At 39.4% G+C, this 24,748-nt stretch overlaps 1 protein-coding gene across 1 annotated transcript in view; it reads right to left on the bottom strand.

Moving 5' to 3' along the window:
• Positions 1–23,419, bottom strand: part of LOC136330155 (zinc finger protein 432-like) — a 98,637-nt gene extending 75,218 nt beyond the window's left edge. The window contains 6 exon segments of the mRNA XM_066266658.1: positions 3,371–4,868; positions 5,005–5,454; positions 15,611–15,706; positions 16,260–16,386; positions 17,341–17,532; positions 23,374–23,419. Coding sequence (XP_066122755.1) covers positions 3,371–4,868; positions 5,005–5,454; positions 15,611–15,706; positions 16,260–16,386; positions 17,341–17,355 — 2,186 coding nt within the window. The 5' untranslated portion in view covers positions 17,356–17,532; positions 23,374–23,419.
• Between the last annotated feature and the right edge of the window lie 1,329 nt (positions 23,420–24,748).

Below are 24,748 nucleotides of genomic sequence, written 5' to 3'. Positions count from 1 at the left end.
AAACTAAAACTTTCAGACTCCAAAGATCTATGGTGTCTCAGTGTATAAAGCATTGACAAGAAAACCTGAGGTTACACTTTGGAAACCCATGGCTTGCCAAGTCAAGGTGCATATAGGAGTTGATGCTTCCTGCTTCTACTGCCTTCCTCTGTATCTACACAGTAAAAATATATAAAAAAAATTTAAAAGTTCTGAAACACAAACATACCTTGTACTCCAGTGTCTTCAAATTCAATATGAACTTTACCAAACTCTTGTACATTGACACTCCTTGAAGATTAAATGAAATTAGGTTTAGATTCATTGCTAACTTAGAGGGTTCATGTTACACACATGGCAGTTTTCCTTCAAGCCTAAACATAATTGACATGGAGACCTTAAGCCTTGACCTTCAAATGTCCAGTTGTTAATCTCTGCAAAGTATGGCTTAATCAAAAAGCACACACTGGTGCCTAGATCTTCAGAGACTGAATCCACATAAATCCACAAATGACAATTTGTATGTAATTCTACTTCACCAAACTCACAGGCCCTTCACTGAGGATCACAAAGAATTCTACTCAGAAGACCTCAAGGCTCTGAAGCCTCCAATGGCAGCACCCAGAAACTGAACACTAGTATAAAACTACTTCCAATCCGGTGTTCTGTCTCCAAATTCTTCCTTGCCTGTTGCTAGAACGGCGTAGCCATGTCTCACGCTCTTTTCTGGAATTCCAAGTTCTGGCCTTAAACAAATTCTATGATGTCATAGAATGTATTAAAAAATTCTTGATGGGTGTTACCGTAACACTTGCTGTAACTGTCAGGTGAAATAAAACAAATGTCTTTGAGGCTCCAAATGCCTTTTCTTCCCAAGGGGTAGTCACAAGCACAGAGGAACTTCTTAAATTATTACAGGCTGGAATGCAGGGGATGCATTTTGTCGATCACTTTAGTTAAGAACAATAGTTGACAATACAGATGTTACACAGGAGCAGCAAGGGTGAATCCAGGTTCCATAAGGTCTGATGATGTCTGTATGTAACAAAAAAATCTAAAGACCACCTGACTAGGCGATGGCACAGTGGACAGAGCATTGAGAACCCGTGGTCGCCAGCTTAAGTGTGGGATCATCAGTTTGAGCAAGGTTTTCCAGCTTGAGTCCAAGGTCGCCGGCTCAAGCAAGGGGTCACTTAGTCTGCTGTAGCACCCAAATCCCAGGGAAGGCACATGAGAAATCAATCACTGGATAACTAAGAAATGCAACAATTGATATTTCTCATCTCTCCCTCCTGTCTTTCCCTCTCTCCAACTCCAACTCTGTCTCTAACACACACACACACACACACACACACACACACACACACACACACACACACACAGAATCCAAAGACCTTTAGGCTGAATGTTAGTATGAAATAAATTGAGGTCCACTATTAAAACACATGTAGTGCAGTCCTCTTCCTTGGTTTCTCTACTATCTCATTACTGCCAAACTCACAATACTCTTGGTCACCCAACATGTTTGATTCATTGAGCGAAGGAATGCCCCACATTAAAAAATTTTAACATCTCTTCTGTGCCATAAAATTTACCTTAATCATTAGACAATAGTATCAAATCCCACAGGCAATGGCTTAGTGGTACACACTGCTTCCAAGTTACTTCAGAAGCGAAACAAATCAAGTAGATCTCCAGGTCACCTACAACTTCTGACCTGGCTTCAAATGGAGGTTTCCACAATACCTCCTCTGGTTCAATTGATTTCCTGGAGTGGCACACATCACAAAATAAAAATAAAACCACTAATGTTTCTACTTTATTAAAGGGTATCATACAAATTAGGATGAACATCAAGATGAAGTGATACACAGCTCAAGGTCTGGAGGGTCCCAAGCACAGGAGCTTGTCTCCCAATGTGGTTTGGGAGTAAACACTTCCAGCACTGGGGTGTGTTCACCCACCTAGAAGCTCTATAAAATCCCTCGTATAGGCATTTTATTTTCGGGTGGCTTTCTCAAGTAGGCATAATTTATTTATGCTATTTCCAGACACCTGCCCCCCTGGATGTGTCTGATGGAGCTTAAATTTCAAATCAGTCACCTCAATATAACAAAAGATGTTGTTGGTTCTGTTTTCACTTAGGAATTGATAAGATGTCAGGAGCTCTGTGCCAGGAACAGGGGACAGAGAGCCCTATGAAGTTTTTAGAGTATCTAACTAGGTCATACTGATAATCTCAAAATGATACCTGTTAAAGGACTTCATTTTTCTAATACTCTATATCAATTACTTGACATAAAAATAGAGTTGTGAAGCCAAGGGTTAGGGTTGGAAAAAGAATGTTACCATGAATGAAAAGCATGAGGATGTTTTTGGTGGAAAAAAAGAACTGTAGAAATTCCTCTTGTGGTTTTGGTTACAAGTACCTGGTGTTAAGACAGTAACTAGTCTGAGACCAGATAAACTGCACCAACAACCTAAGGAACACTTCCTACTGATTCCATAAAAGTTCATATGTACAGTTTGAAGCCCCAGTACCTACCGGTATTTATGGATACACAGAAAACAGAAGCACAGACAAGCATGAGAAACTCGGGAAGGATTAATGAGAATGAGGATGCTGGTTTGAAAGTCCTAGTATGGCTAATACTGGCACAAAGGAGAAGAAAATGCTAGAAATTGTTTCTGACTCCACTCAAGCACGGCTGATCACTATCTCGTTCAAATCACTAAATAAAATCTTTTAAAAAACAGGCTTCATCATAATCACCGCATCTGTAGAGCTCCTCTGCATGAATTTGGATACGTGTATGTATATAGGAGTCTATATAGGAAAATCTTTTCCACTTTCACTGCAGAATAATGGTTTTAATAAGGAATAAACTTGCTCATATACAGTGAGAGCACTCTTCTTGAAAAAACTTTCCCACATAATTGCATATATAGAAATTCTATTCTGTATGAGTCCTTTGATGTACAATCAGTTTGCGCTTCACTCGGAAGTCTTTCCCACATTCACTGCATGTGTAGCGCTTCTCTCCCGAATGAAGAATTTGTTGTACAGTAAATTTGCCTTCACTGAAAAGCTTTTCCCACATTCAGCACATACATAAGTTTTTCTCCTGAGTCCTTTGATGTAAAATCAGTTGACTCTTCACTGTAAACCCTTTTCCATATTCACTGCATACAAAAGGCTTGTCTCTGTTATGAGGTCTTTGATGCATAATCAGTTTACTCTTTACTGTAAAGCCTTTTCCACATTCATTGCATACAAAAGGCTTTTCTGCGGTATGAATCCTTTGATGTATAGTCAGTTGACACTTCACTGTAGTCTTTCCCACATTCATTGCATACATAGTTTCTCTCTAGTATGAGTTTTTTGATGTACAGACTCCTCTTTTCTGAAAAGTCTTTTCCACACTCACTGCATAGATATGGCTTTTCTCCAGTATGAGTCCTTTGATGTATAATCAGTTTATTCTTAACTCTAAAGCATTTTCCACATTCACTGCATACAAAAGGCTTCTCTCCGGTATGAGTCCTTTGATGTATAGTCAGTTGAAACTTCACTGTAAAGCTTTTCCCACATTCATTACATATATATGGCTTCTCTCCTGTATGATTCCTTTGATGTATAACTAGTTGACTCTTAATGGTAAAGCCTTTTCCACACTCAGTGCATACATATGGCTTCTCTCCGGTATGAGTCCTTTGATGTATAATCAGTTTACTCTTCACTGGAAAGCCTTTCCCACATTCATTGCATACAAAAGGCTTCTCTCCTGTATGGGTCCTTTGATGTATAATCAGTTGACTCTTATCTCGAAAGCCTTTTCCACACTCACTGCATACATATGGCTTCTCTTGGGTATGAGTCCTTTGATGTTCAATAAGTTTCCTCTTATCTGCAAAGCCTTTTCCACACACACTGCATACATATGGCTTCTCTCCGGTATGAGTCCTTTGATGTATAATCAGTTGACTCTTAACTCTAAACCCTTTTCCACATTCACTGCATACAAAAGGCTTCTCTCCAGTATGAGTCCTTTGATGCATAATCAGTTTACCTTTCACTGTAAAGCATTTTCCACATTACCTACATAAAAAAGGCTTCTCCCCTGAATGAGTCCTTTGATGTATCGTTAGATGAATCTTCATTGTAAATCCTTTCCCACATTCATTGCATATATACGGCTTCTCTCCTGTATGATTCCTTTGATGTATAATCAGTTGACTCTTACCTGGAAAGCCTTTTCCACACTCACTGCATACATATGGCTTCTCTCCAGTATGAGTCCTTTGATGTATAATCAGATGACTCTTCACTGTAAAGCCTTTCCCACATTCACTGCATACATAAGGCTTCTCTCCAGTATGAGTCCTCTGATGTATAATCAGATTTCTCTTTTCTGGAAAACATTTTCCACACTCACTGCATACATATGGCTTCTCTCCGGTATGAGTCCTTTGATGTATAATCAGATTCCTCTTCTCTGGAAAGTCTTTCCCACACTCATTGCATACAAAAGGATTCTCTCCTGTATGGGTCCTCTGTGGTATAGTCAGTTGATTCTTAACTCTAAAGCCTTTTCCACAAACACTGCATACATATGGCTTCTGTCCAGTATGTGTCCTTTGATATACAGTCAGTTTCCTCTTCTCTGGAAAGCCTTTTCCACACACACTGCATACATATGGCTTCTCTCCGGTATGAGTCCTTTGATGTATAATCAGTTGACTCTTAACTCTAAAGGCTTTTCCACATTCACGGCATAAATATGGCTTCTCTCCTGTATGAGTTCGCTGATGATTGTTGAGCTGATACTTGTAAATGTAACCTTTCCTACATTCAATACATGTGTAGTTTCTTCCCTGCATGAGTTTTCCTATGTATATTCAGCTGTGATTTATTGAAGGTTTTATTATGTATATTGCATTCACTCTGATTCAGTCCTGTATGAACTTTCTCACTGGATTTTCTGGAGAAGGCATTCTGAGACAGAGTGCATTTATAAGATTTACGTCCACTAAGAACTCTCTGATAATTAGTGAGCTGAGCAATCTCAACAATAGTTATCCCACATTCAGTGCACGCGAGGGCTTCCTCTTGGTTGTCATTTCTCTGTTGCTGAGTGACCTGGGACATATTTTCAATTAATTTGGTACTGGGATGCAACCTAATTTTAGTATAAATTAGTTCATGGTTATGACATGGAATGGATGTCCCATCACCATTGAAGAAAACAGAGTTCTTTACGTTGAAACTTCCTGTTTGGTTTTCAAACCTTAATTTTGATTTTAAAGGTTTTCCATATATCTCCAACATATCACACTGTTGCCTCAATATAGACTGGCTTTCCCTTTGATTAACAATATTTGCAAACATATGATGTTCATAATATTCTTCTCCACTCTTTGCAATGGGTGGATTTTTGAAAGGACTTTGCAAAGGCACATTGACTTTCTTGAATTCTAGGAAAGAGAACAGTAAATTATCCTATAATCTTTCATAATCTTAGTTCGAAATTAAAATTTGTTATAACTTTTGTAAAGTACTCTATGATACCACACGGGTTGTAAAATAAAGGAAATTAACTTAGAGTCATCCACATTCTAGACACAGCCTGTAAACTTCTAAGTTTCCTGTGTGATAAAAGCATGTTTTAAAAATCCGTTTCATTTTTATTTTTTTCTGGTATTTTCTTTAGGGTAAGACATGGAAAAATGATGAGGCATACTCCACATGTGCTCTGACATGGATCCACATGGCAACCACATGTGAATCCGATGCCAAAATAATGAGCTATTTTTAGTATCTCAGGAAAACGCACACTGACAAAGGCATCCTGAACTCTTAGGGCCATGCTGGAACAAACTGAGACACTGCCTGTGAAAGGGAAAGAGAGAAGAGAGAAGTAGTAGAGGATGGGGAAGAGAAGCAGATGGTTACTTCTCATGTGTGCTCTGACCAGGAATCCAATCTGGAGCATGCATATGCTGTGACAACACTATCCACTGTGTCACCAGTCAGGGCCAAAACAATTCCTTTGGATAACTGCTGAGATTATGCTACTGAAGGGTCTTACTACAGGATTTTAACATATCCTCGAGATGGTACTAGGGAATAGAAATGCCTTCATGTGGCTACTTCATTCTTTCACAAATTCTACAACCAGTCATGGAATCCTAAAAAATCACATAGACCAATTATTGGCATCCATATGGATTCCAAGGCTAAATACAGAACTAACCTGGATGCAAACAAAATACAGAATATGCTAGTCTGATGAGAACACACATGATTGCAGGACACGGAATGTTGGGACACTGGTCTTTGTATTGGGCTTAGTGAAGACAAGGTGAATTTGTTCCGGACACTGAGTTTGTATAACCCTTGTAATTTCAGAAGCGAGATTATCTTTTATTCTCCATAAAACAACATTTCAAAAAAGGTTGGGTGTATGCTACCGAGAAGACTAAGCACAAGTTTCTACATGGCCACAGGATGCAGCTATTTACCAGAAAGACCCAAGTGTGGAAGGTTTACCTTTAGCCCCACCAACTGTCTTCTAGGACAGAATAGATGGCCTAGAGCAATAAGGTTTATGAAAATCATTTTCATATCTGATCAGCTTTTAGGTTAATGAATACATCCTTGTGTCTAATGTATGGTTCATCTCAGTTCCATGGAGAGAGAAAGGCCTGTATTCAGGGATACTTCAGACCTTGATTTATATACTTATTTATCTACCTCTTTTAAAATGAATGAGTAACTATTAGCATTGCTCTGGAAATTAACTGAATTCAAGGAAGGCTATTTTAGAACCTCCAACTTATCCAACTGGTCAGAAGCACAGGTTATAATGTGGACACAGAAATTGACATAAAAAGTGATGACAACGTCTTGTGGAATTAAATTCTTAACTCGTAGGTTCTGACATTAGTTCTAAGTACATTGTATCAGAACTGAATTCATTTGTAGGACACCCAGTTAAGTAACTACCAAGAGGTAGAAACCTGAAGCAAGGAAGTAAAGGCAATCACTGTATGAAAAATAGTAAAAAAGATACAATGGAAACCTAAACACAGGAGGTTATCAGAAAATATGGGCGGGACAAAATTAGGTTTACAATTGCTAGTATGGGAAGATATAATATAATAACAATAATAATAATAATGTAAAAATAACACTGGCTGGTTGGCTCAGTGTTACAGCATCAGCCAGGTGTGTGAATGTCCTGGGTTTCATTGCAGATCAGGGTATACAGAAGAAGTGCCCACCTGCTTCTCCATCCATCCACCTCCTCCTCTCACTTTGTTCTCTCTCTTTCCCTTCTTTGCTACAGCCATGGCTTGATTAGAGCAAGTTGGCCTGTGGCACTCAGGATGACTCCATGACCTTCACCTCGGGGACTAAAAAGTGGCTCTGATGACAACAGAGCAAAGGTCACAGGTGTGGAGAGCATCACTCCCTAGTGGGCTTGCCACATGGATCACCATTTGGGGTGCATGTGGGAGTCTGTCTCTGCTTCCCCTCCTCTCATTAAATTGAGATAAAAAAAGATTTTATTTATTGATAGTACATAGAGAGATGAGAGCTGGTGTGGCGCAAAAAGTATCGACAAATAGTTGCTTCACTTTAGTTTTTTATTCTTTGACACTTGTCCTTTAATCCTGCAACCCTAGGGCTTCAAACTGGAAACCTCTGCATTGTATACCACTTCTCTACCCATTGAACCATGACAGGTCAGTCTCTAAACGCAGGTTTATATTTTATTTTTATACTTTATGCATTTTAGAAAAGAGGGAGAGACAGAGAAGATTGAGGAGCAGGAAGCATCAACTTGCATATGTGCCTTGACCAGTCAACCCTGCGGTTTACCAGCTGGCAATGTTACTGTTCCCGGTGGGCGCTTTATCCAGTGGGACAACACAGGTCAGATTCAAAATCAAATTTTTTTGAGTTTTTTTCTGAAAGAGACAGAATCAGAAAAAAGGATCAATAGGGACAAATAGACAGTAAGACAGAGAGATTCAATGCATCTATTCTTTGTTGCAACACCTTAGTTTCTCAGTGATTGCTTTCTCATATATGCACTGACGGGGGGTCTACAGCAAGTCGAGAGACCCCTTGCTCAAGTCAGTAATCTTGGTTCTAAGCTGATGAGCTTTGCTCAAACAAGATGAACAAAATTAGATTCTAAATTTGCCAGCTCAAGCTGGCAAAATTAGATTCTAAAACCTAGGTCCTCCATGTTGACTTCGACGTTCTTATCACTGGATAACTGCCTGGTCAAAACTCAAGTTTCAGAAACATAAAGCAGCCTGACCAGGCAGTGGCACAGTGCATAGAGAGTTGGATTGGGATGCAGAAGACCCAGGTTTAAGACCCCGAGGTCACCAGCTTGAGCGGACTCATCTGGTTTGAGCAAAGCTCACCAGCTTGGACCCAAGGTCGCTGGCTCGAGCAAGTAGTTACTTGGTCTAGTGAAGGCTCGCAGTCAAGGCACATATGAGAAAGCAATCAATAAACAACTGATGTGTTGCAATGAAAAACTGATGATTGATAATTCTCATGTCTCTCTGTTCCTGTCTGTCTGTCCCTATCTATTCCGCTCTCTGACTCTGTCTCTGTAAAACAAAAAGCCCCCCAAAACATAAAGCAATCACATCATGCAGGCGGAAATCACAGTTATGGAACATATTGAAGAGTCTTTCAGAAGAGGACAAACTGTCTAATCAAGATAACAGTACATCACGAAGGTCAGTGCAGGAGAAGCTGCCATTTCATTTGACAGGAAACTTGGGACCAATTATTGGGCACTTAGTGTTATCAGAAATTGGTGGGAAAGTAGTATTATTTTAAAGTTCCAGCAATAAATTCAATTAAGAAAACTGCAATTTCTGCGTAATAAAGAAGAAAATCACACAGGGGTACGATTTAGAAAAGGCTAGCCTGACAAGGCAGAGGTGAGAAAATAGAGTGTTGAAAAGGAACACTGAGGACCTATGTTCAATACGCCGACATTTCCAGTGAGGTCACTGGCTTGAGAATGGGATCATAGACATGACACCACGGAAGCTGGTTTGAGCCCATGGTGTATGTCCATAGCAAGGGGTCACTTGCTCTGCTGCAGCCTCCAAGTCCAGGCACATTCGAGAAAGCAATCAATAAACAACTAAGGAGACTAAGGAGCTGCACAAAGAGTTGATGCATCTCATCTCTCTCCCTTTCTGCCTGTATGTTTTTATCTGTTGCTCTAGCCTTCTCTCTGTCTCTGTCACACACATACAAAAATAAAGACTAAAATGTTTTATTCTACAACTAAAAAACTGATCTTGGAAGTAATCAAAGACCAATTAAAAAAAAGAACACCCATAATCCTGGATTAGTACAAAGAGTATGCTACAGAAAAAATTACTATTAAATGAGATAGATGTAATCACTGTCAAAACACTAGCTGGTTAGTTTTGAAGAAATTGACAAGCTTATTTTTTAAAATTTATATTGAAATTGAAGAAAAATCCAGCTGTCCAAATGATCTCTACATTTCTTCTTTGTACTTTTCTGAAGTGAGAATTGAGGAGGCAGAGAGAGAAAGACTCCTGCATGTGCCTAAGATCCACCTGGCATGCTCAATAGGGATTAATGCTCTGCCCATCTGGGGCATTGCTCCTTTGCAACTGGAGCCATTCTAGCACCTGAGGTGGAGGCCTGGATTAATTCTCAGCACCTGGCACCACATGCTCCAATGGAGCCTTGGCTGTGGAAGGGAAAAAGAGAGATAGAAAGAAGTAGGGGAAGGGTAGAGAAGATGATAAGTGCTTCTCTTGTGTGCCTTGAGCAAGAATGGAACTCAGGACCTTCACATGCCACGGTAATGCTCTACCTATGAGTCAACTGGCCAGGGCCTCAAAATGATCTTGAAAGAGAAGAACAGACTCAGAGAATTCACTCTTTCCAATTTTGAAAGCTGCTACAAAGGTATGAATATAAAAAAGCATCATGAAAATGTGTACAGAAAAAAAAGTCCCAAAATTATTACAAAAGTGGTGGTTGCACAACTAAATGAATAAAGTAAAAGCTAATTAGCTATTCATTTAAGGGGCTAAGTTGATTCATAGGTGAATTAAAATAAATAAAACCCTTAACTCTGATGTAAAATCAGAAGCTTTAGGAAAACAAAGGCAGCAAAAAAATCTCATGAAGAAAATCTGATTTAGGAAACCTGGAAAAGATGGCACATGAAGCACACATAAGTTGGAACTAGTTTGAGTTGGAACTCACGTGGCACATTAACAAGGTCTATTCGAGTTCATTATATGAAACATTACAGAAATGTAAGACAGCTACATAAAAAACATAAGTAAAACAAAACAAAAAAGAGCTCAGAATGTAGTAAACATCATAGATGATGCTAGGACATATGAAATTTAAAATGTCTATTTAAAATGTCTAATCTTGAATTCTAAAGCTCAGAAAGGATGTAGGGATGGTGATACTCACTCTCACAGAAAATGGGAAGTTGGAGGCTGGTTGCCATGACAGTGAGTGGAATGCACAGGAAGGAAGTGCACATTAGACAACAATGAGGGAGACGAGAGTATATGAGTCCATTTCACGGAACAGAAATAGGTTCAATGATGGGAACTGAGGAAAGATTTAACTGTGATGAGAAGTGAATATGAAAAAAGCTGGAGGATGACGTCAGAGTAATGGCGGAGTAGGAAGCGATACCGATAAATCTCCCCCAAAACTCAACAAGATCTTCAACACAACAACAAAAAGAAAGAGGGGGAGAAGACGGAGATTAACAGTAGCAAAGGACGATGGAGTGCAAAAGTACTCACAAAATAGTTCGCTACAATGAACAGGGTAGGGACCCTTTTCATTACTCAAAGGTAACCACCATTGAAAAAACCACCACAGAAGCACATGAGATAAAAAAGATAGCAACAGAGGAAAGATGTATGGAATACAACCAAATAAAAACAAAAGATAGAAAAACGAAAGAGAAGGATCAAACAAGACACAAAACTAACAGAAAGCAAGATATAAAATGGCAATAGGGAACTCACAAGTATCAATAATTACACTAAATGTAAATGGATTAAACTCACCAATAAAAAGGCACAGAGTAGCAGAATGGATTAAAAAAGAAAATCCAACAGTATGCTGCCTACAGGAAACTCATCTAAGTAACAAGGATAAAAACAAATTCAAAGTGAAAGGCTGGAAAACAATACTCCAAGCAAATAACATCCAAAAAAAAGCAGGTGTAGCAATACTCATATCGGATAATGCTGACTACAAGACAGGAAAAGTACTTAGAGACAAAAATGGCCATTTCATAATGGCTAAGGGGACACTGAATCAAGAAGACATAACAATTCTTAATATATATGCACCAAACCAAGGAGCACCAAAATATATAAGACAGCTACTTATTGATCTTAAAACAAAAACTGACAAAAATACAATCATACTTGGAGACCTCAATACACCGCTGACGGCTCTAGATCGGTCATCCAAACAGAGAATCAACAAAGATATAGTGGCCTTAAACAAAACACTAGAGCACCTGGATATGATAGACATCTACAGGACATTTCATCCCAAAGTGACTGAGTATACATTTTTCTCCAGTGTACATGGATCATTCTCAAGAATTGACCATATGTTGGGCCACAAAAACAACATCAGCAAATTCAGAAAAATCGAAGTTGTACCAAACATATTTTCTGATCATAAAGCCTTGAAACTAGAATTCAACTGCAAAAAAGAGGAAAAAAATCCCACAAAAATGTGGAAACTAAACAACATACTTTTAAAAAATGAATGGGTCAAAGAAGAAATAAGTGCAGAGATCAAAAGATATATACAGACTAATGAAAATGACAATACGACATATCAGAATCTATGGGATGCAGCAAAAGCAGTGATAAGAGGGAAGTTCATATCGCTCCAGGCATATATGAACAAACAAGAGAGAGCCCAAGTGAACCACTTAACTTCCCACCTTAAGGAACTAGAAAAAGAAGAACAAAGACAACCCAAAACCAGCCGAAGAAAGGAGATAATAAAAATCAGAGCAGAAATAAATGAATTAGAGAACAGAAAAACTATAGAAAAAATTAATAGAACAAGGAGCTGGTTCTTTGAAAAGATCAACAAAATTGACAAACCCTTGGCAAGACTTACCAAGGAAAAAAGAGAAAGAACTCATATAAACAAAATCCAAAATGAAAGAGGAGAAATCACCACGGACACCGTAGATATACAAAGAATTATTGTAGAATACTATGAAAAACTTTATGCCACTAAATTCAACAACCTAGAAGAAATGGATAAATTCCTAGAACAATACAACCTTCCTAGACTGAGTCAAGAAGAAGCAGAAAGCCTAAACAGACCTATCAGTAGAGAAGAAATAGAAAAAACCATTAAAAACCTCCCCAAAAATAAAAGTCCAGGCCCTGACGGCTATACCAGCGAATTTTATCAAACATTCAAAGAAGACTTGGTTCCTATTCTACTCAAAGTCTTCCAAAAAATTGAAGAAGAAGCAATACTTCCAAACACATTTTATGAGGCCAACATAACCCTCATACCAAAACCAGGCAAGGATGGCACAAAAAAAGAAAACTACAGACCAATATCTCTAATGAATACAGATGCTAAAATACTAAACAAAATACTAGCAAATCGAATACAACAACATATTAAAAAAATAATACATCATGATCAAGTGGGATTCATCCCAGAATCTCAAGGATGGTTCAACATACGTAAAACGGTTAATGTAATACACCATATCAACAAAACAAAGAACAAAAACCACATGATCTTATCAATAGACGCAGAAAAGGCTTTCGATAAAATACAACACAATTTTATGTTTAAGACTCTCAACAAAATGGGTATAGAAGGAAAATATCTCAACATGATAAAGGCCATATATGATAAACCATCAGCTAACATCATATTAAATGGCACTAAACTGAAGGCTTTCCCCCTTAAATCAGGAACAAGACAGGGTTGTCCACTCTCTCCACTCTTATTTAATGTGGTACTAGAGGTTCTAGCCAGAGCAATCAGACAAGACAAAGAAATAAAAGGCATTCATATCGGAAAAGAAGAAGTAAAGGTATCACTTTTTGCAGATGATATGATCCTATACATCGAAAACCCCAAAGAATCCACAAAAAGACTACTAGAAACAATAAGCCAATACAGTAAGGTCGCAGGATACAAAATTAACATACAGAAGTCAATAGCCTTTCTATATGCCAACAATGAAACAACTGAGAAGGAACTCAAAAGAATAATCCCCTTCACGATTGCAACAAAAAAAATAAAATACTTAGGAATAAACATAACAAAGAATGTAAAGGACTTATATAATGAAAACTATAAACCATTGTTAAGGGAAATCGAAAAAGATATAATGAGATGGAAGAATATACCTTGTTCTTGGCTAGGAAGAATAAATATAATCAAGATGGCTATATTACCCAAAGCAATATACAAATTTAATGCAATTCCCATCAAAATTCCAATGACATTTTTTAAAGAAATAGAGCAAAAAATCATCAGATTTATATGGAACTATAAAAAACCCCGAATAGCCAAAGCAATCCTAAAGAAAAAGAATGAAGCTGGGGGCATAACAATACCTGACTTCAAACTCTATTATAGGGCCACGACAATCAAAACAGCATGGTATTGGCAGAAAAATAGACACTCAGACCAATGGAACAGAATAGAAAGTCCAGAAATAAAACCACATATATATAGTCAAATAATTTTTGATAAAGGGGCCAACAACACACAATGGAGAAAAGAAAGCCTCTTCAATAAATGGTGCTGGGAAAACTGGAAAGCCACATGCAAAAGAATGAAACTGGACTACAGTCTCTCCCCCTGTACAAAAATTAACTCAAAATGGATCAAAGATCTAAACATAAGACCTGAAACAATTAAGTACATAGAAGAAGACATAGGTACTCAACTCATGGACCTGGGTTTTAAAGAGCATTTTATGAATTTGACTCCAATGGCAAGAGAAGTGAAGGCAAAAATTAATGAATGGGACTACATCAGACTAAGAAGTTTTTGCTCAGCAAGGGAAACTGATAACAAAATAAACAGAAAGCCAACTAAATGGGAAATGATATTTTCAAACAACAGCTCAGATAAGGGCCTAATATCCAAAATATACAAAGAACTCATAAAACTCAACAACAAACAAACAAACAATCCAATAAAAAAATGGGAAGAGGATATGAATAGACACTTCTCCCAGGAAGAAATACAAATGGCCAACAGATATATGAAAAGATGCTCATCTTCTTTAGCTATTAGAGAAATGCAAATCAAAACGGCAATGAGATACCACCTCACACCTGTTCGATTAGCTGTTATTAGCAAGTCAGGTAATAGCAAATGTTGGAGAGGCTGTGGAGAAAAAGGAACCCTCATACACTGTTGGTGGGAATGTAAAGTAGTACAACCATTATGGAAGAAAGTATGGTGGTTCCTCAAAAAACTGAAAATAGAACTACCTTATGACCCAGCAATCCCTCTACTGGGTATATATCCCCAAAACTCAGAAACATTGATACGTAAAGACACATGCAGCCCCATGTTTATTGCAGCATTGTTCACAGTGGCCAGGACATGGAAACAACCAAAAAGCCCATCAATAGATGACTGGATAAAGAAGATGTGGCACATATACACTATGGAATACTACTCAGCCATAAGAAATGATGACATCGGAACATTTACAGCAAAATGGTGGGATCTTGATAACATGATACGAAGCGAAACAAGTAAATCAGAAAAAAACAGGAACTGTATTATTCCATACGTAGGTGGGACATAATAGTGAAACTAAGAGACATTGATAAGAGTGTGGTGGTTACGGAGGGGAGGGGGGAATGGGAGAGGGATAGGGGGTGGGAGGGGCACAAAGAAAACAAGATAGAAGGTGACAGAGGACAATCTGACTTTGGGTGGTGGGTATGCAACATAATTGAATGACAAGATAACCTGGACTTGTTATCTTTGAATATATGTATCCTGATTTATTGATGTCACCCCATTAAAAAAATAAAATTATAAAAAAAAAAAAAAAAGCTGGAGAGAAGAGAGGTGAGGAATGACATAAATGCACGATGAAAACCAGACTCTCATGGTGACACAGCTTCCAACATGTGGATGGATTTTATTGAAGAAAATCACTATCTCTATACAAGGCAGTAGTAACAAAACTATGATAAATTCATAGCTGTCTTTCCAAAGTGGTCCAAAACATAGAATTTCACAGAGAAAGAGGGTGTAACACAAGCTGAGACCCAGTGGGTATGGACAGAGAGTAAAATATGAGAGTGCTATTAAAAAAAGTACAAAAAGAAAACTAAGATGTACATAAAATCATCATTACTCAAATGAGAAAAAAGAGGTATGTTTCCCTATAAATTTCTACAAATAAAAAGTGTTCCTATAGGAGAAGGGGTGTTTTGGTTTATTCATCCAATGTTACAGGTCTGATGTGTTCTCTGACTAGAATATGACTTCCTGCCATTAAGATCCCAATCCCCTGGGTGCGTGTTACCTACTCACCTGGACAGACTACTTGCTGTGGTTCATCACCCACTGTCCACAGTTCTTCCCCTTGCTCCAACTTGGAAAGCGCATATGGCTTGGTGGATTGATGCCCTACTCAGAGGGAAAAATGACAGAAGAGTTAAACATACTGATCTGGGCTGTGGTCTGTCAAGATGAAGAATGTTACATTTTAAGAAATGAACATGTTGCCTGACCGGTGGTGGCACAGTGGATAAAGCGTCGACCTGGAACGCTGAGGTCGCTGGTTCAAAACCCTGGGCTTGCCTGGTCAAGGCACATATGGGAGTTGATGCTTCCTGCTCCTCCCTCCCCCTTCTCTCTCTCTCTCCCTCTCTCTCTCTCTCATTCTCTCTCCTCTCTAAAAATTAATAAAAGAAAAATTAAAAAAAATTAAAAAAAAAGCAAAGAATTAAAAAAAAAAATCTTAAAAAAAAAAAAAAAAGAAACGAACATGTTTCACATCTGTAACACAAAGCCTTTTGTCTCAGGAAGTAGAATGTTATACCTTCTTGTCTGAGGTAATAATGGAAGAATCTAAGGTTCTTCATTTTCAGAGAACTGTAGTTATTCAGGAGTGGTAAGCAACTGAGAAATAAAAGCCACCAAAGGCAACCTATAAGTGAAACAGGGGAGCTGTCCTCACCCACTGACACCAGGTTGCTGTAGTTCTCCAACATCACGTCCCGGAACAGGTCCTTCTGATTGGGGTCCAGGAGCTGCCACTCCTCCCAGGTGAAGTTCACGGCCACATCGTGAAATGTCAGGCATTCCTGAAACAACACTGTGCTGTTTAATGGTGTGATGTGCTTTTGGTGAGGTAAAATAAATGTTACGTTTTCTCCCATTTTTACTTTATATGATGCATGTATAAAGTGAAAGAAATTTCATTTTAATATACAACTGAATAATCACATGCCTAGTAAATGACAAGTTGGAGTAAAAGTAGGTTTCCATTTGTGTGTATCAAAAATACAATCATAAAAATCATACAATAAACTGCTTTACACATAATAACAACTGCAACTTATTTTTGACAAACTCTGTAGCCTGCAATTGTGCAGTCATCTATGGAGTTATCTGATCACAAGATTGTGTAATGTGAGGTAGTATTTTATACACCTATATAATTCATATAGAGGAAAAAGGATAAACACAAATGCATACTTAGGCAGTGAAGGAGTGGAGATAGCATCAACCTGAGACCTGAGGATTCAGGTTCAATACGCTCAGGTCTCTGGTTTAAGCACCCATGCTTGCCAGCTCTGATGTGGGGTTGTAGGCCTGTAAGATCATGAAATGATCCCATGGCTGCTGGCTTAAGCCTAAAGGTCACTGGCTTAAAGCCCAAGGTTCCTGACATGAGTTTAAGATCGCTGACTTGAGCAGAAGGTAATTGGCTTGGATTAAGACCTACCTTATGTACAAGGTAATTATGAGAAGAAATTAATAAACAGCTAAAGTGTATCAACTACAAGCGCATGCTTCTCATCTCTTTTTCTTCCTGTCTATTCTGTGCCCACCCTCTCACTCTCTCTAAAGAGAAGAAAGGATAATAGGACGAGATAAACCAGAAGGAAAGGGTGGAGGGTGCTATGGAGAGGGACTAGGGAGATGTTGAGGAAAATATGGTAGAGGGGGGGATGCATTCAGGGCTACACTAGAATCTATGTAAACACAAATTTAAATCAATAAAAATAAACAGAAGAAAAAAAAACCAAAATCACCTGAGCCAGGATCATTTTCTTCTACTGCTGGAAAAACCTTCGCAATAGTCAGTGTGTGTATTGGTGTGTTGTGAGTCTGCTCTAAGTTTCAGCTCAGAAACCTGTCTTCAGTTGGATGTGTTACCAGAGATGCTGACACCCAATTCTGTGTCTTATTGATCCTTGTGATTCTATGCTCCAGGGAGTCAGGACCTGTGGATTGAGGAGAAAATTCAGTGACTGGTACATTTCCTCTGGGTCCAGATGCACTCACCCTCTTCACAATGCTCTTAACTACCTGAGTAAAGTGACCAGGGCCTAGGAAAATTTCATTTAGAGAAAGACAAAAGTAGAAGTAAGCCATCAAAACAATGGACTTCAGAAAACAAGTTACAGAAGCAAAAAAAAGGGACCATGGGAGTTTAGGATCAGAGAGAAACCTTGAGAGGAATAAAAAGGGGGTGGCAAGGGGCATCAGCATGATGCAGAGAGCTCCTCCATGTGTCTGTCCACTTTAAAGCACACCTTCTGTTAATGTATACCTTTTTTTTTTTTTTTTCATTTTTCTGAAGCTGGAAACAGGGAGAGACAGTCAGACAGACTCCCGCATGCGCCCGACCGGGATCCACCTGGCACGCCCACCAGGGACGACGCTCTGCCCACCAGGGGGCGATGCTCTGCCCATCCTGGGCGTCGCCATGTTGCGACCAGAGCCACTCTAGCGCCTGAGGCAGAGGCCACAGAGCCATCCCCAGCGCCCGGGCCATCTTTGCTCCAATGGAGCCTTGGCTGCGGGAGGGGAAGAGAGAGACAGAGAGGAAAGCGCCGCGGAGGGGTGGAGAAGCAAATGGGCGCTTCTCCTGTGTGCCCTGGCCGGGAATCGAACCCGGGTCCTCCGCACGCTAGGCCGACGCTCTACCGCTGAGCCAACCGGCCAGGGCCTGTTAATGTATACCTTTATGTGACTCTAGTTAACTTCCTACCTATACACCCATAATTTTTATACCCATTTATTATTACTTACATACAGCTATCCATAAACATCCTGTAATAGGAAAATGTTTATGAGAAGGTAAAATAAAATTAGATCAAACTGGTTCCTTTTTCAATTTTATTGAGATACAATTTGAATAGGTTAAACCTATTCATAATAAACTTTGTCTTGCGAAAATTTCTTATTTATATAGAAGTCACTAAGGACTACTACAAAAACTTCACATATATTGTACCTTCATTTAGTTTCCCATCACATGAACCTTTTATATCACCACGGTACATTTGTCAAATTGAGAAATGAACATTGGTATAATATGCAACCAAATCACAGGTTCTACTCTGATTTCACAAGTTTATATACTACCATCCATTTTCTGTTGTACAATTTAACCCACAATATTATATTTAGATACCATTTTTCTGTGATTTTCTCCATTCTGAGACCATTTCTCTGTCACATTTTTCTCAATGATGTTCTCAATTAATTTCAGGAGTACTGATGAGGTATTTTGTATATTAATCTATCTTTAGGGTTGTACTAAATGTACCTCATTAAAGAGTGGTCATGCATTTTGGTTCAGATACCTCAGAATTGAAGTCTCTATCACACAATTAACTAGGGGTAGAAAATATCAAAATATCTTACAGCTGATCTCCTGGTAAAGGTAGTATTTGGCAGGGTTTTACACTGAAAATAGCAAGAACAATTTTGACAAAAAACCAGTGTACAAGGCCCACATCAAAAGATTTCAACAGTTATATGTAGTATCGTAATTGATAGTACTTGTGAAAGCACAAACGTGCAGATAAATAGAACAGAACAGAGATCCCACAATAAACCTTGCACAAATCATATACACACAATTGTTTGAGAAAAGCAAAAGAGTTCAATTTAGAAAGGTATGCTTTCCAGAAATAATGGTGGGACAGTTAAGAGGACTATTAGCATGTGTGAATAAATAAAGAAATAAATGGAATGTCAACACATTTATTCACAATTTTTTATTGATAAAAGACTAGTATCCAGAACATAGAATTCCTAAAAGTTGATAATTTTAAAAGATTGTTTAAAGGAAGCACTGATCCCTAAACCATTTTCTGCATACCTGAAAGTATAATTGATTGTCCTCTGTGCCTGAATCTATGCTCTGCTACTTTAACCCAGGGTCCTGTAATTTCCTTGATGAGTAAAGAAATGAATAAATACGACGAGGCTGCAGAAATCTGTGCCTCAGTCCTAGAGGCTGGGAGTCCCCTGTACCCATCTTTTCTCCATGCTGTTTCTTTTGTTCTTCTAAAGTCCTGCAGCGCCTTCCTTTCAAACACAGCCTTTGCCAAGCTGGTCTCAGCAATCCTAAGGTATCAAACAAGAATAAACTCTATTTTACACGTATTAACTGTAAACCTAGTTTTGCCCCAGTCCATAGTGTGCAATTGTTCACTGTCATCTATGCATTCATTTGATTAGAAGATCATATAATGTGAAGGAGAAATTATACCTATATATTTCAATACTTTACAGATTAACTGAAGCAGTATTTTATAGGCCTCTACAAATCCTGAAGAAATAAAGATAAATAATGTAGAAAAATTATGAAGAAAAAACGATTCAGTTGCCTGAACAGGATGGGGCACAGAGGAGGGAGTTTCAACCTGGGAAGCTGAGGACCCAGCTTAAACATTCTCAGGTTGCTAATTTGAGCGTGTCCTTCCCAGGTTTAGTGAAGGGGCCAGCTTGTGCATAAGATCATCAAAGTGATCCCATGATTGCTGGCTTAAGCTTAAATGTTGATGCCTTAAAGCAGGGGTCTCAAACTCAACTCAGCATGTGGGCCGCAGAGCAAGATCACAGCCGTTCAGCGGGCCGCACTAGGTCTACAAAAGGCAACTGTTACGCAACACTTTTCTCACTGCAGTTGAAAACAAAAAAAAATCAGTACAAGCACAATCGTACATGCAGTTTACTCAGTGTCACAAAACGACCAGAAACTGTAGTTCGCATCACAACTGCTGTTAACTAAGCTAATATCTAGCTAGGATGCTAGAGAAATGAAAAATACAAGTAGGCCCCTACGCTTACTTAATTTTATCCAAAATATTTTGAACTTCGTGGATTAGTCTGTGGGCCGCATAAAATTGTTCGGCGGGCCGCATGCAGCCCGCAAGTTTGAGACCCCTGCCTTAAAGCCCACGGTCCTTGACTTGAGCCCAAGATTGCTATCTTGAGCAGAATGTCACTGTCTAAGCTTGAGCACTCACAGGAACAGAATGATATTTCTTTCTTTCTCTCTCTCTTTCCTGTGTTTTCTTAGCAAAATCAGTAAAAGAGAAAATAAATTTAAATTAACCAAAAATATATGAGAAAATTTCATAATGTGGTAAGTTTCGCAAAGATTATAAACAGGACACATACACCACGCTATAAACTAATGATATGTAGCTGGAGAAAATATATATACCAAACTATAGAAATGATCCCTGAAAATATCATCTTTAACTGGAGAAAATGTATAGGGTAAAACTACTATGGAAAAAATTTTGGTATCTATTTAGATTGAACTTATAAACACATTAAGATACAGTACTTTCATGCTGAGGTAAATGTATTTTTTCCCATGCAACGCCACCCACCCACCCACCCACCCACACACACATAAAAAGTGCACTGCTAAAACAGAAGACAAGTCCAAGAATGTCTATGGCAGTTGTGTCCTAACAATCTGGAATGCAAACAATACAAGTTCAGTTATCAGCAGGAACACCTGCCATGCACTCTAACCACGGCATGTATGGGAAAAATATAACCATGGCTCTTCTAAGATTTCTAAAGGATGGTAAAATAAAAACACTATTTTTAAAATAGAGAGACAGAAAAATAAACAAAGACAGGAAGGAAGAGAGGAATGACCTCATACCTAAAGCACTTTACTTGCTCATTGGCAGAATTCTCATGTATGCCTGGAGTAGGGGGTTTCGCTGAGCCAGTGAACCCTTACTCAAGCCAGCGACTTCTGGGCTCAAGCCAGGGACACTGGGATCATGTCTATTATCCCACACTCAAGACAGTGACCCTTACCCTGCACTCAAGCTAGCAATCTCCGAGTTTCAAATGTGAGTCCTCAGTCCCAGATCAATGATGCATCTACTGCAGTACTGCCTGGTCAGGCCAAAACACATCTTCCTTTGTGAAGCACATGTGAAAGGTCTTCTGATGCTTACAACTGCAAAACTATTTACTGTGTAAGCATTATAGAATACAGTTACCTGACATTCATTAAACACACACAAAGAAAAGAAGGAAAAACAAACCACACCACATTCACATTAAGCAAAACAAACCTACATAAGGAGTGAATGATGTATGATAAGTTGACAGTTAGATACAATTAAACTAAAGATTAATAAGAATGATGTCTGATCTCTGGTGGCATTGTGGATAAAGCATCGACTTTGAACACTCATGAGGTATCTGGATCGAGAAACCGTGGGCTTGAATGTTTAAGGCACATATAGGAGTTGATGCTGCCTGCTCTACCCCACCTTCTCTCTTTCTCTCTTAATATAAATCAATAAAATCTTTAAAAAAAGATTAATGATAATTAAATGTATGATAAAACTACAATGAAAATCATTAAAGTGCTCGGTATGGAGAGATCAGGGTAACTCAAGCTCATTTATGATTCACCAAAGCATCAGGAACACTCCAGGTGGCCTCTGCCAACACAACATGCAACATCACTGTCACTCTACGAATTCCAACCACACTTTTGTTTCAAGTAGGCTACCAGGTTTCCCCTAAGACAATCAGTGGTTTACTCCATCTAGTCTGGATTCCCTCCTTTCCTGCATTACATACCTCTTCTTTTAATTCCTCTTATCTCTCTTTCCCTTTTCCCTTAAATCACCTCCTCCTCCAGTGTTTGCCCTCATTTTCACTGCATCCAACTAGCAACTACCCATCTCTCTCCCCTTATTGGAGCAGGAATAGCGTCTATATTATCAGTCTGGACAGCAGAAACCCAAGAAAGGACACAACTCCCTATCCTCTTTCTCACCTCTTCTCAATTCATCTCCCTCCCTGCCTGACACAACAGGGAATGTTGTTCCTCTGCGGGGAGGACGCTACCTTGGCCTTCCTACTACCTGGGCAGGAGCCTGTAATTTAACATTCCTCTCTCCCAATGGTGATGTACCCTCAACAGCCAGTCTCTCCCCATTCCAGGGATTCAGCAACTCCGGCACAGAAGGGCAGTGCAGCTCACCCCTCTTGGTAACCCTCAAAATAACTTCGGCAGTTGGGACAGGTTCAAGAGGACCAGCCTCCTCTGTCCTAACCTCCCTTATAATTCTCACTGAAGTGTTCATTCTTGCAGGCTGCTGCTTCACTTACCACAAATATCACAGTGAGACCTTCTCAAAGGGGGGCGGGTGAAAAAGAGGCACAAAAAATGTATCTGCAGAATGCCTGAGCAATCCAATGTGAAGCAGAATTTAACCACCCGGAGGAGGCAAGCCAAGCACACCGACCTCCTGAGTTATCCGTTGGGGCTTTACTGAGACATTATTGAAAAATAAAAATTATGTACACTGAAGGAATCCATGAGATCCTTTGAAATACACATAGACGGAAATAGTAGCACAATCAAGTTAATTAACACATCCCGCAGCTCACAATCAGTTCTACGTACGTGTGGGGAAAACACTCGGCACGTGGATCTGTGGTACATCCTGCGGCCAGAACTTTTCGAGTTAAAGTTTGTACCCCTGGGAGGACATAACACAAACTCCTTCAGAACACTATTGGCTGCTGACGAACGGAAACCTCACTTTTGGTTTTAAAAGTAAAAACTACGGAAAAGACGCAGCTACTTAACGAAGAGAAGAGTCGAGCGCAGGGAGCAGCCTGGGGGCCATTTTAACCCCCACCCCCAAGGAAAGCGCCGGACTCTCGCGAGGACGTCTGAGGGAACTATAATTTCCACGACGATATCCAGACTGTGTATGAAGAAAGGGGGCTGTGAAAGAAAGGGTTAGTCTAGGAAATAAACGGGAACTCACACTTCATACTAAGATTTTCGCTTCAGGTTCCCCATCCACAGAAAATGGCGCTGAGAAGCAAAAAGCAACGTCCTGGAGGCGGGGCCTGGTTAGACTGGGCATGCGCACAGGGACATCCAAAAAGCAGAAAAAAGCAGTGTATGGGCGGGGTGTCCCAGGAGTGAGCGACAGAGGGTGGGGCCCCGTTGAGGGCAGGCATGCGCAATAACACTGAAAAGGCAGAACAAATCAGGAAGGTGGCGGTGGAGGTTCTTCTTCAACCTAAGCTTTATAGTACAGCAAATGTTGTTTTCTAGGGTTAGGAATACTAATGTCTTTTACAGTTGTGTGTGCACTGATTAAGCATTAGAATGTGGGCCCTGGTTTTTTAGGTTGTTTGGGCATCATCTGATATGCCAAGGTTGTGGGTCCCATCCCTGCATGGGACATAAACAAGAAAACGCAGGTGAATACTCTTTCCCTTCCTCGCTCTCTAAATTGAATTTAAATTTTTAAAAAAATATTAATTGTAAAAAAAAAAAAATTGTCCCATTCCACAGTGGACATCAATTACCTTCAAATACCTTTGTGATGAACAGCATTACTAATGAGGCAGGTTACAAACAAGTTTGGAACATTCCTTTGGAAGTACGATAGGGAAACAGAAAATAACTGAACTGGCCAAGCAATTTACAGCCAAATACAAAAGGTCACCTCCCTAGATAGATCTAGGCCTTAGCTAAATTTAAGCTCCAGCCCAAATAAAGCAGCAAAACCAGGTGGGCTATGCCAGGACCAGCTGCATTGACTAATAACACCCTGGCACTGACTAATCAGTAGAGAACAAAACCCATAAAGAACTCACCTAGAAAAGTTGATGAATATTCTATTGAGATTTGCTCCTAACTCAGTCTGTACAAACCCTCAAAACAGAAGGCTGAGAGCACTTTCTTTCTCCTGCTAGCACATTCCAATGTCCTGACAGGCTAGCATTTTCTAAACTTTAAGTGTTCCCAAGACTTGCAGCCTGAAGAGCAATGGGCAGCGGCAGCTCATTCCCAGATAATTGTCTAAACCTGTCTCCAAGATCCCCATTTTGCCAATGATCCAGTGCAGGGTCATTTCTATCCCATAAATTTTCTAGAGAGCCAAGGCAGCCTGGCCTAGGCTCTTGCCTGTTCCTTCTTCTATTCTAGACCATGCAGAAAACAGCTGTGTTAGGCTTGCTCACTTGCAGTTTGCATGATCAGTGTTTGAGCACATGGCAGAGCCACATGTGCATAACATATGTATATGTAAGACTACAGGTAATTGGACTCAGGGCAGTGTTTGGGAGATGGTAGATTGCATGCCCGCCACTGAGAGGGGCTGATTTGCTGTTTGTTTGCCTGCTGTT

This window comes from Saccopteryx bilineata, chromosome 3 (assembly GCF_036850765.1).
Source record: "Saccopteryx bilineata isolate mSacBil1 chromosome 3, mSacBil1_pri_phased_curated, whole genome shotgun sequence".
Taxonomy (NCBI): domain Eukaryota; kingdom Metazoa; phylum Chordata; class Mammalia; order Chiroptera; family Emballonuridae; genus Saccopteryx; species Saccopteryx bilineata.
This window is presented reverse-complemented; position numbering and strand designations above follow the sequence as displayed.